The sequence below is a fragment of the Phacochoerus africanus genome, chromosome 1 (genome assembly GCF_016906955.1).
Source record: "Phacochoerus africanus isolate WHEZ1 chromosome 1, ROS_Pafr_v1, whole genome shotgun sequence".
In the NCBI taxonomy this organism is placed as follows: domain Eukaryota; kingdom Metazoa; phylum Chordata; class Mammalia; order Artiodactyla; family Suidae; genus Phacochoerus; species Phacochoerus africanus.
This window is the reverse complement of record NC_062544.1, coordinates 195,725,145-195,738,148: the sequence shown is the minus strand read 5'-3', so window position 1 is coordinate 195,738,148 and position 13,004 is coordinate 195,725,145. Positions and strand designations below refer to the sequence as shown.

Sequence of the window (13,004 nt, the reverse complement as noted above, 5' to 3'; positions counted from 1 at the left end):
AGTGACAGCACTGGACCCTTAATGCCTAGGCCACCAGGGAACTCCAAAGAACCCGCTTTTAGTTTCATTTCTCTTTTCTATTGTTTTTTTCTTCTCTATCTCATTTCTTTCTGCTCTGATGTTTGTAATTTCTTCTCTTAACTTTGGATTTTGCTTGTGTTTCTCTAGTTTCTCTGGGTATAGGGTTAGGTTGTATATTTGAGATTTTTCTTGTTTTCTGAGGTAAGATTTTATTGTTATAAACTTCCCTCTTAGAACTGCTTTTGCTGTGTCCCATAAGTTTTGGATCGTCATGTTTTTATTGACATTTGTCTCTAGGTGTTTTTTGATTTCCTTTTCGATCCTTTGGTTAAAATCAAGACTGTTACAGAAGACAAAGGACACTACATAATTATCAAAGGATCAGTCCAAGAAGATAAACGATTGTAAATATATATATATACCCAACATAGGAGCAACACAATATATAAGGCAAATGCTAACAGCCATAAAAGGAGAAATTGACAGTAACACAATAATAGTAGGGGGCTTTAACACCTGCTTACGTCATTGGACAAATCATCCAGACAGAAAATCAGTAAGAAAACATAGGCCTTAAATGACACATTAGAAACCAGATGGTCTTAATTGGATATTCATAGAATATTCCATTGGAAAGCAGCCAGCATATCCTTTCTTCTCAAGTGCACATGGAACATTCTCCAGGATAGGTCACATCTTGGGGCATAAAGCAAGCCTTGGTAAATTTAAGAAAATTGAAATCATGCTAACCATCTTTCTCAACCACAACATTATAAGATTAGAAATCAATTACAAGAAAAAAACTGTGAAAAACACAAACACATGGAGGCTAAACAATATGTCAGAAAATCTTATAGGATAATATTACTGACTATTTTCTTTAACTCTCTGAAATTGATCCATGAGATTCTCATGGTGGGATTGCTTCTCACCCACCCCCCCCATTGAAACTTAAAAGCCTACCTCAATCCATATATATCACCAATTTCTACTCTCTTTATCTTTTGTTTTCCAGATTTAGTAATTGCGTTGTGTGCATGTTGTGGCTGAGTTTTAAATTTGGCTTTAAGTCATCTTCTTAATTTGAATAAGCATTTATTGCTCATTGGGATGAGTGTTGATCTCTTCTTCCCATTTTCTTCCCATACATGGACATTTGGCCTATAGTAACCATATATCTCTGCTATCAGAACACTCTCCTGCACATTTTTACTACTGCCCTTCCAAAGAATTTACTAAATAGAACCAAGAATACTTAGGGCTTAGTAGTCTTGGGTTTTTTGCCTTTTTTTTCTTTTGAGAAACCAAAGAATGTCTATTTCTTATACAGTAAATTGTTTTTAAAAACTGCTGAAGTAGTATTTATTTTAATTCCATGAGTTTGTTACACTCTGTACCTTATTTGCTTCTGATATCCTAGTTGTAAGCAAAATTTCCATTCATTCAGGTGATTGTCATTTCAAAATTTTAGCTGCATTTTGGTTTTTCCAGTTCTCATAACATTTCTGTTCCAAAGCCAGTATAGTAAGTTTTAAAATTGAGAAAATTCTGTTGCTTTTCTTGTCTTCTACTTGACTTTCATTTCCAGTCTTTTCCTTCCCAGACTGACTAGGTATGACTAGGTACCAGTCAGTAGTTGAAAGAGACATACCGAAACTATGGCCTCTCTTTATCTGTTTTAATTTCTTGTCCTTTTTCATCTCCCTCTCAGTGTACCTTGTCATTTAACCCATGTCTATTGGGTCCATCCTTGAATCATACAATTTTATATTTTAAAGGAATTTTTGAAGATACCTTTTTGAACAGCCACTCTTATATGTTTGGGAGGTCGACATAGTCCACATTTGTAGACTATGAGGCAGCTCATCAGAGTCATTTTGGTTTTAAAAAGAAAGAGGGCTGTAGTTGAATTTAAATCAAAATTTACTCATCACATAATGCATGCTAGTTTGCTCTTCTCAGTCGAGAGAGCTTTACTGAGACTTAAAATTGCTTAATATTCAAAGTTAGTGTTCCCTATCATAAAATCAACGATGAATGTTCTGTAAAAATAGTTCACTGTTTTGTGAAAACCACAAGGTATTGTGGGCTAAACAAAAATAGGTGATAGGTTGAAATTTACACACAGGCTGAAGTTTGTAAGCCCCTGGTATACATCACAATTGAAACAAATAATGGACATTAGAAGTCTCAGTTTATGAAAAAGTTGGCTTGATACATGATTTGCCTGTGTCTTAATTTTTTAAATCTTTTTATTATGGTAGATTTACAATCTTCTGTTAATTTCTGCTGTACAGCAAAGTTGCCTATGCGTTTTTAAAAGTCAATATTTGTATAGAATAGCTGGTCCTAATAAGCATAAGTACTTGAATATTTCTTAATGAAGTAGACTCATTTGTTTTTCTTTTTCTTAATTCCTAGAGATGTCCATCTGAGATCTGACAGTTTTAAAAATTTCCTAATGCACTTCTGTAAGTTTCTTTAAAAATGCCTTGTTAAAAATCATCACATGATCTGGTACTATCTGTTAGCCTGCAAGATTTATATGTGATACTCAGTATACTTGTAGTGACTCAAATCATTGAAGTTTAGAAGTGAAAGAATCTGTCTACTTGGCTTTCCTCACTTTCTAGATGAGGAAACAGAGACCCACAGGATTCACAGTATTTGTCTAAAGTCATACAAGCTACCTGAAATATTATTTCTCTGTCACGCTGTCTTTAATTTACATGAGAGCTCTGGATTCCAATGGAAAAGGAAGGGAAAATAAAAAATTTAGAGGTTTATTCCTTCTAAATTATGTTTTATATTCTTAAGATTCACCAACTTTGATAACCATTCATCTGATAACAAAGCAACAGTAGCCAAAATAAAAAATTCTAACAGCATGAAAATTGCCTACTGCAGAGATAGTGCAGATTTGGTTCAGAGCACCACAATAAAACAAGTCACCTGAGTTTTTGGTTTTCCAGTGCATATATAAAAGTTACGTTTACACAAATTTTGTAGTCTATTAAGTGTGTGATAATATTATGTCTAAAAATATATATATATACCTCAATTTAAGAAGTACCTTATTGCTTATAAGTGCTGTCATTTGACAATGCAGCATTGCCACGACCTTCAATTTGTAAAAACAAAACAAAAAAAAACAAACCAATAAAGCAAAACATACTTTAACACAAGTATGCCTGTGTTAAAAAGAAGAAATAATTAGCCTTTGTGTAAAATGTATTTACCCATATTTCCAGGCACACTTGTAGGAAAATTATCTGAAAGATGCTCGTCAAAATTGGAAGGTGAAAGTCAGTGCCAGTGCCTACTAATTTCCCTTAACAATCTATCTTGTCCACATAATTTTTTTAAATGTGTTCTTTTCTTAAGGAAGGTGGGTGCAAATACTACAGACTTTTCACTGGGACAGTGTATTCAAATTCTTAAAGATACCTTAAACTTACATTTAAAATGAGATACAGAGCTAATTATCTTGAAACGATTGTCTTCTTTTTGATAGTGTGAATAAAAGTTAATTTCCTGAGATTGGATCTTTAAAAATATAGTTTAAATTTAGCATTTATCCTAATATCAAGAGTAGTAGAATTTTTTGTTTTTGTTTTCGTTTTTGTTTTTTAGGGAAATACACTACTTTACTTCTCTTTGGATTTAATATTACAGGTATCTGTGAAAAGATGTACTTAAAATGTTTGAGAAAGAAACCATGTTTGTAGGAACTAATGCACTTTAAAGAGTACCTATGCTGTTTGACACTAATGCTTAAGAAATCAGCCAGATTATTTGGTTTTATTGTACTGGGTTTTTATATTTTGTTTTAAATTTGTTAGTATTTGTATTAAAATAGCCGAAATACATATTTCGTTTAGAGCTTAATGCTTCTTGAGATTGTTTCTAAATCCTAATTTGTTGCGTTTTACAGTTTACAAAAGTAATTTTTGTAATCATGACTTCATTTAGTCTGGTAAAATTTTGTGGAATAGTTTAATATTTAGCATTGTAAAAGGTGGGAATGTATTTTATGCACATTTTAAGTCTTAAAATATATCTTCCTTCGTTGTACTGTATTTTCTATATACAAGAGTGTTATAACCCAACAGTAATAGGATTTTAATTATTATTTTTAATGAGGGGAAAATAAGGATGATGCATTTTTGTGCTGGGTAGGGGGGCATTGTAGGGCAGAAGATTATGAAATGTTAATGTATCCTGTTAATCTCATTGTCTTTGACCATTATAGTACATGTAATTGTCTTTGGCAATTACAGTACAGAATAGGTTCCTAAAGAGAGAGGCACATTTTCAGGAAGGCATTTCCTAGCAATTGTGAACTTAACATCAATAATTTTGAAGGTTTCCAGCGAGCAGTTTTATAGAATTTATAATCATTAGTATGTATCAGTTTGCTAGGGCTGCCATAAATGACACAATACCACAGGCTGGGTGGCTTATAAAACAACAGAAGTCTATTTCCTCACAGTCCTGAAAGTTAGAAGTGCTAGATAAGGTGTGAGCAGGTTTGGCTCCTCTCCTTGACTTGCATATGGTGCCTTCTCCTGGCTCCTCATGTGGTCTTTCCTTTGTGCACATGCATTTTGGTGTCTCTTCCTCCTCTTAAAAGGACATTAGTCATGTTGGGTTATAGTCATTAACAAGGTTCATGCTAATATTCTGCATTTTAGCTTAATCACCTCTCTAAAGCCTCCATCAGCCGAGTAAAGATACAAGATAATGGAGGTTAGGGCCTTGTCATATGATTTCTAAAGGGACATAGTTCAGCCCATGAGATGGTAATAACCACCATGACTTCACTAATGGATAAATTGACTTAATTTCTCTCCTCTCTCTTATTTCATTTCCCATCCACACACACTTTGTTTTGTTGTTTTTGGTATTGTTAGTTGTCATAGTTTATTATTTTTGCAGTGTGTCCTGGTTTTAACAAGACAATTCAACATTTTCCTTTGATAACCCATGGCAGTGGATGAACTTTTACTTTACTTCATGGGCAGATTGAGAATTTACACCCAACAAATTTTTATAACATAATTCTGTGTGAGTTTAGAAGCTGTGTTTAGCAGGGTATTATGGTGATCTGTTTGTAACTGCAGAGACCAGCTGACTGTTCATATCATTGTTCATATAAGCTGTGCAGTGCTGGCCTGTGTTGCCAACTTCCTCGGACCACCTCTTGCTAAGAATTTTGACTTTACTATGTTCTTTTATATTATACATTTCATATTTTTTTTCTTCTGCTCTGAGGAAAGTCAGTTTAGTGTTTAAATAACATTTCTGAATACAGATCTGTATATAGAAGTAAAGTTTTCTTGTCTCAATGCTCTTGCATTAAAATTAGTAAGATATATCAGACACAACTTAGAATAGATTTACAAGGAGATCCTGCTGAATAGCATTGAGAACTTTGTCTAGATACTCATGTTGCAACAGAAGAAAGGCTGGGGGAAAAATGTAATTGTAATGTATACATGTAAGGATAACCTGACCCCCTTGCTGTACAGTGGGAAAAAAAAAAAAGATAAAAGAAAAAAACAAAACAAAACAAAAAAAAATAAAACTATAGGATTCCCAGTTAAATTTTGATTGCAAATAAATAATAGGGGGGTTTTTGTTTTATTTTGGTATAAATGTCTTCATGACCTCAATTTTGCAAGTAGTATACTTATACCAAAAATATTAAAATTGTTTATCTAAAATTTAAAAAAAAATTAGTAAGATAATACTGAAGAGGAAATTAAATAATGTGTATATGGCCTTGCCCCATACATTGCATGTAGCAATTATTCAGTAAATATGAATAGTTTTCCATTTTATTTTCTGTAATATTTGAGTTAAGGAGAAGCCATGTGCACACAGATGGGAGAAAAGGCAACTTGGTATACTTCACACATTTTGAATTAAAAGGAAAATTAGTTCCTCCAACACTGTGCCTATGGTAGTAACCAGTAAGCCACCCACATTTTACATCCTTCACCTATCTACAACCCTAGCCTCAGGGTGTATGCTCTCCTAATTTTCTGTGTTTTTGCTTATCCAAGTTGGGATTAATTGTTCTCTTTCTTCCCAGCAATTTGTGAAGTTCTCAAGGTCTAGCCCTGGTCTACATTGTTTAGACATGTCTCCAGCACCTGTCACAGTGCCTTAAACACCTGAAGTGCTCATCCACTTTTGACTGAATAAATAAAACAAATTTGTCAGAAAATAGTGAATTTTGCCCCACCGTAGGCTTTGTTAATTGCACAACCATTGTAGTATTAAAATTTTCACTTGTCAGTACCCCATCCCCATAAATGCATCTAAGCAACAAATGTTTGGATTAGTTTATTACCTCAAAATAATTTAAGTATGTGGAAATTTGACCTTTCTATATGAGGGGAGCAAAACCAGAGGTACCACTTTCCATGAGCAGCAGATTGTTATATTACACTCTGGAGTATTTCTGCTGGGATGTCATCTGTTTTACCTCTAGTTTGACGCATATAAAGTATGAGTCCCCAGAGGGCTTTGCTCTCTAGGCAGCCCATTTCTGTAGGTAAATCTTTCTACTTTCTAGTCTGGAATCAATTGAGAATTTTTGGGTATTTCTCCCCCCCCCCCCCCCCCCCCCCGTTTCTCCAAATAAGGTCTATTACTAACTTTAGTCACTTAATTGTTTTAAAACATTTCTTAGGTTGCTTCCCCTCTTTTGGTTGCAGCTAACAAATCTTGTCTGGGTTAGATAATACAATTAATTTTTGACTTCTGTAACCAAAATACCATGGTAAATTAGCTTGCGATAGTACCTGATTCAGTTTGCTCAATAGATACTTGTCATCAAGACAGTTTGTCTTGTTTCTCTGCCTTCCTTTTCTGCCTCTCTTCATCACAGGCTTCACATAGTGCCTTGTTGCCTGACCACTCCTCTGAAAGGTTATTTTCATAGAAACCAGCACATGTCTTCTAGCATTTCACTTACTGGGAGCGGTTGAGTTGGACACATGGGGTATGGTGTATGTCAGTGAAGGCGTTATGTTGGCCCCAGACCGAAGGAATGATTTGCTCGTTGGCCTAAGCAAATAAGTGCTTTCCTCTGGACCAGGAGTTCGTTCCCTTAAACCACAGGGCTAAGAATGGACTAGTTCTCCAGATGGAAGGCAGTCATAGTATTCTCTTTCATCAGACAGTGGCAGTGGATGGTACAAGAGGCAAGTCGCAGTTTTCTTCATCTGACTGTTTATTCCCCCTCTTTGCTGCTGAGTTCCAAAGAAGCCCTAGTTATTCTTTTTTCTAGATGGACTCCCAACATGTCAGTTACCTTGGGTACCTGTGGGTCTTTAATGTTTATTTTTGGAAAGCTATCACCAAATGTCCAAGGTTACATTGTTTGGCAAGTATTTGTCAATATTACAACAATTGTTATTTTAACATCAGAGTTCTTTTAGAGGCTTTTAATAGTGTTGCTCTTTTTTCAACTATTAAACATCTGTGGCCAGTTATAGATAGAATGTTTAAAGAAGTGTTATGTTTTGTCACTTATGGCCAACATGTTTTTGTTGTTGCTGTTGTTTATTATTAGTTAAGTTTACATCTTCCTCTTGTTTAGCATGGTGGGGTCCTGTATTGGTTCATTTTTTTGAGTGGATCTAATTTGTTAGTGTTCATTATAGCTATTCTTCTGTTCCTTGTGGTCTGATAATTTATGTGTAGGGACTTTTCCTGATGTTGAGGACTATTCATAAATGCACACCTACCAGAAATGAATTTAAGGAAAAAAACCTTTAAGCATAAAAATTTTTATAGGAATCTTAGAATAATGAAAATTTGGGTCATCTAAATGTTGAGGATTAATGACAGTGAAACTAATGTGTTTATTAAGGGATAATATGCTGCCGTTATACATTTTGGACTATATTACTTTTGTAAGATAAAGAAATTTTGATTATATATTTGATTTTTGGATCATCCGGAGGATTTTAATACCTTGAAATAATGTATTATGAGCAGGAGCATAAAATCTTTATTTCCTTTTCTTTCTATCCAAACTTTACTGGTTTTTCAGTCTTATAAATTTAAAATAATGTGATTTAGGATCATAGTTGGGCAAACCTGGTATACTCCAGAAATGGTATCACAAAAGGCTCTGACATCTGTCCTATTTGAGGCCAATGGCAGAAACATAGTACTAGATATGTAGAGGAACAAACTAGGAGATCGTTAAATGCTTGGAGCAGTTACTATCCAGTGTGTGAATGCTGAATTCAGTTTTGTGATGCTGAAAACGCTGTTATGTATTCAGTGAAAGGAGTCATAGCTGAATTGCCTCAGCAGTCCTGTTTTTGTAATATTTGATAATTATCTGTAAAGTCTTGAAAGTAAATTTCATACTGAGCATTTAAAATATTTGTACTTTTATATTTAAATGCTTGGATAAGTATTCATTAAGACTAATTTTTGTATTTATTTCTGGCTACTTTAATATAGCGGCGCGTCTGACTTAAATATTTGATCGCTTGTAACTGATGGTAGTTTTTTGTTTGTTTGTTTTTAATATTATGGCCATACCCATGACACATGGAAGTTCCTGGGCCAGAGATTGAGTCAGAGCCATGGCTGTGACCTACACCGCAGCTCTGGCAATGCCGGATCCTTTAAAACCACTGTGCTGGGCCAGAGATTGAACCTGCACCCAGCCACCCCAGCCACTGCAGTTGGGTTTTTAACCCAACACCACAACAGGAACTCCACGATGGGAGTTTTGAATAAAAAGCTTTTGTGTTTTTGGAGAGTTATGGTAGGAAAATATAAAGGTATGTAATTTTTTTAAGAATTCAGTTATTTACTATTTAAGAATGGTAAGTATGGTTGGGCAGACTGTACAGAGAAATGCTTTGTGATTTTAGAAGTGTTAGTTCATTTTGGATGTCTTCTGTGGTCTATCAGTTCCTTGAGGGCAGGACTTATTTTTTATGTAGTAACCTCTATAAGCCCTGACGTCCAGGCCTTTACCTGTTTGGTATGGGGTAGAGACTGGACAAGTGTCTCAATGTTGTCTAATCTCCTGTTCTTTTTAGGTGTCCTTTTGATGTTAGAATTTAAGTAGACTAATTTCATATCAAATGATATTCTAGAATTAAGTGTCTTTGAAAGAGGATAAACTCAAATCTTCATAGAGCCTATGTAATTTTATTGCAACTGTGACTGAAACTTTGAATGCAGAATTGCATTAACTGTGTGTGTGCACGCGCATGCGTGCGCACACACAAAGGGCACGTTTGTTTGTTTCTCTTCACTGAAAAACAGTTAATTCTGAAAGACATGGAACAACTTTATTTCACCCATCGTAGCTCTTAGCACCGTGCATTGCCCTTCCTACGGATATACTTGGTGTAAGGGAAAGCAATAATGTTCTTTCTCTCCAGGGGCGTAAGAGCTAGCTGAAGTAGGACTACAGCTAGAACGATACTTTTAAAATTTGAACTATTTACCTTTTTTCCCTTGAAAATTTACTCTTGGTTGTAGAAACTAGTACAGTACCATGATTAATGTAATAAACCTATTTTTAGCGTTTTGAACAGATAACTTTCCTGCTCTGCATTTTTGATATTTTTTGCTGACTTTAAAAGATATACTGCTAATATTGTGAATTCTCGTCGTGGCTCAGGGGTTAATGAACCTGACTAGCATCCATGAGGGCACAGGTTCGATCCCTGGCCTTGCTCAGTGGGTTGCCGTGAGCTGTGGTGTAGGTTGCAGACACAGCTCGGATCCCGCATTGCTGTGGTTGTGGTGTAGGCCAGCGGCTATGGCTCCGATTGGACCTGTAGTATGGGAACCTCCATGTGCCACGGATGTGGCCCTAAAAAGACAAAAAAAAATAAATAAATAAAAATAAAAATATACTGCTAATATGTATTTATTATAGGAATTTTTATAGATATTAATTTATATCATTTTTACTCATATTTATTTTTCTTTGCCCTGGAATGTATTAGTGATGCAGAAGCACCACTGATCACTGCTTTAAGTTGGAACACTGGTGGCCTTTGCTTATCTGAATCAAGCATTGTTGAAAATTTTTATATGTTAGGTGCTTCGGTTCCATTACTCATTATTATATGAATGCTGGACTTAATGAATGACATATTAGAGGAAAAGAACATTTATTGTTTTATCAGTCTCTTTTACTTGGATTCCACCTCCTTTATCTCATTTGGGAAATCCTCCTAATTAAGTAGTGACTCATTGTTCCCCTGACAGACATATCCATGATTGGTCAAATTATGATTTAAATTCTTACAAGTGTATAATGGGTAGGATTGTTTTGTTTCTTAAATCATTCAGTCAGCAGACTTTCAGCATTGACTAATGAGTACCTACTATGTGTGAAAGCACAGTATTACACATTACTGTGGGTCAGGATAAAATTGAGCAGGGTTATCTTTCAGAGCACCAATCATCTGTTGTGCCACAGTGACATCTAGACAAGATGTCTTGAACGAAAATCATCATAGGAGTATCTACCTTTATCATTCTGTTAAGTGATGTATTATATATATGTATCTATTCTCATAGGTAATTAATTGTACTATGTGAGTTAATTTGGAGGAAGTACCTTTTGCTTTACATGAAGTAGTCGTTATTCATTATTTTTCCTCTATGGTTTCTCTTTTCGGTAGATGAAGTACTACCTATCCAGATGTCCTAAAAGAAACCTTTGATTCCTGCCTTTTTCTCAACTCTTGTGTTGGTCACTCACCCTGTAGCCTACTTCCTAAATACCTTTGGAATCCCTGTGTCTCTCTTTAGCTGCAGTGAAGGTTGTAGGTGTAGAGATTGGATGAAGGTGTAGGTTGTAGTATACTGTAGCACCCTCCTAACATGGCTCCCTTTTCCTGTCCACTTTCCTTGCAGTCTGTACTTCATAGCAATCAGGATGAGCTCTTAAAAACATAAATGTGTTCCTTCTCTTGTGATGCTTTCAAGGCCTCTCTTAGGCCATATTTCATGTGTTTCTTTATCTGCACCTAGCCCATCTGTGGACTTTTACTGCTCACTGCATTGCTTCTGTTTCTTGCCTTTCTCCCCATATACTCATGTTCTCACTCTCCTCCTGTCTATCCTTCAGGACTGCTTTGTATATACCTAGAGTTTTTTGAAACTTGTACATTGCAGCTTAGATGTTGAAAAACTAGAGATTTCAAATCCTACCAAATTATGTAGACAAAACCAGCATGATGGCTTATGTTCTGCCCAGTAGTCTAAAATCAATCTTTTCCTAAATAAATAATAATTTGATTCTTAGACTATACTGGTTCTTACAGTTAAGGAGAAAAAGGAAACAACTTTTCTGTGCTATTTGATATAATCATTAAAACATGATGTTAAAGCCCTTATGTAAATTTCAAATCATTTTTGCTAGTATGTTGTAGAAAAAGAGACCCAGCCATGTTTTGGTTATATCATCTATTACTAACTTCTTGGAAGTGACTGTATTTATTAGGGTTTATTATTAGGCAATATTGAAACTTCATTTTACATTATCTGATAAAATCAAATGGTTTTTACAACATTGTTTACATTTTGTTTAAAATATTTTATTAAGAAAATACTTAATTAACTTTGTTTTATTTTTAGGGTTATATCCTGTGTTGTGACCTCATGGTTTAAGTGGGAATAAAGATGAGTATAAGCAGTGATGAGGTCAACTTCTTGGTATATAGATACTTGCAAGAGTCAGGTGAGTACTTTCATAAAGTAAATAGGCCTCAAATTATTTTAATATTCTCAAAATAACCTTTTATGCATTTTAAATTTGTATCAGTCCAAACTGTTGAACTTTGTATGTTTCCTTAATGTCTGGACTGCCATTTTAAAGCTATGTGTTACTGCATGGTTTAACTCTCTGACTCTTTCAAATATGTTGGAATCATCTCAGGCAAATATTTGTAAAATGGTTTGGCTTTCACTGTTCAAAGACCATTTTTATAATTTGTTATGAGGTGAGATTATTGCTCATGATTGATAGGAACATATAAATTCTCAGATACCATCAATTTGATAATGTATCTTTAGAATCCTCAGCTTAATATTACTACTTCTAATTGCAGTTAGCATTTCAAAATCTAAATTAGCCTTATTCTTTGATACTGCTTTTGTAAGTATTATCCCCATTAGGTATGTCTTTGCCTTGAATTTTACTAGCCTGCTTATTGGAAGCCAACTAGTGCATATATATTATTGCAAGTCATTTGTAATAAATATTAAGTAAATCAGTGTTCTCCATGTTTTCTAGACAGACTTAGAGGTGTTGTCATAGAATAGAAAGAAAACTACAAGAGAAAATGTGGGATGGATTAAGGGAAAAAATGTAAAAGTAGAAGAGGGAAAAACTCGGGTTGGATGCAACATAGGATGGTGGAAAAGATTAACTTCAGTGGTAAATTAGATTGTGAGCATGAGATGGAATCAGTTGGTGGTTGAAAGTATGCTGGGGAGGTTGAATTTTTGAAATTGTAGCTTAAAGTTATTTGGATATTTAGTAAGGTAAGATTTGGTATTGAAAAATAATTTTGGTAGTCACTTGTGAGGGGGGAAATGGAAGGAATAGAATAGGAGGTTGAGGCCTCAATTTTGGTTTTGAAACCTGAGTTCTTCTTATAGGGGCTTAGTTAATTGTCCTTTCTTATACATGGAATGTAAACATGATCTTCCATCTTAGATCCTCTGCTTGCTGAGATGTTCTCAAGGGCACTCCATTTATGAGCTTTTCTCTTGGGAGGGACTTTTGTATTCCCAAGCACCAACACTGTTTCTCTCTGACTTGAGACAGCTGAGAAAATTATGTTCAACAAGGGCAGAAAAGGAAAAAGAGAAGAAACTAAAATAACCAACAATGCAGAATAACCTGTTGTGAAGCTTTGGAATGAATAGATCTTGTTTTTTTTTGTTTTCAACTGGTAACCTGGTATTAAAGG

The 13,004-nt window shown here is 34.8% G+C and overlaps 1 protein-coding gene across 8 annotated transcripts in view; it reads left to right on the top strand.

Annotated features, from left to right (window-relative positions):
• Positions 1 to 13,004, top strand: part of TBL1XR1 (TBL1X/Y related 1) — a 179,927-nt gene that overhangs the window by 123,951 nt on the left and 42,972 nt on the right. For 5 of the 8 annotated variants that reach the window (XR_007135819.1, XM_047786696.1, XM_047786703.1 and 2 more), the window contains one exon: positions 11,665 to 11,767. The exons of 2 other annotated variants lie outside the window; for them this stretch is intronic. Coding sequence is in view for 5 of the 6 variants with exons in the window: in XM_047786696.1 (XP_047642652.1) it covers positions 11,710 to 11,767 (58 nt within the window). In the remaining variant the exon portion in view is untranslated. Of the gene's footprint in view, positions 1 to 2,442; positions 2,493 to 11,664; positions 11,768 to 13,004 lie in introns of all 8 variants that reach the window. One more of the 8 variants, XM_047786719.1, reaches the window with a different exon arrangement.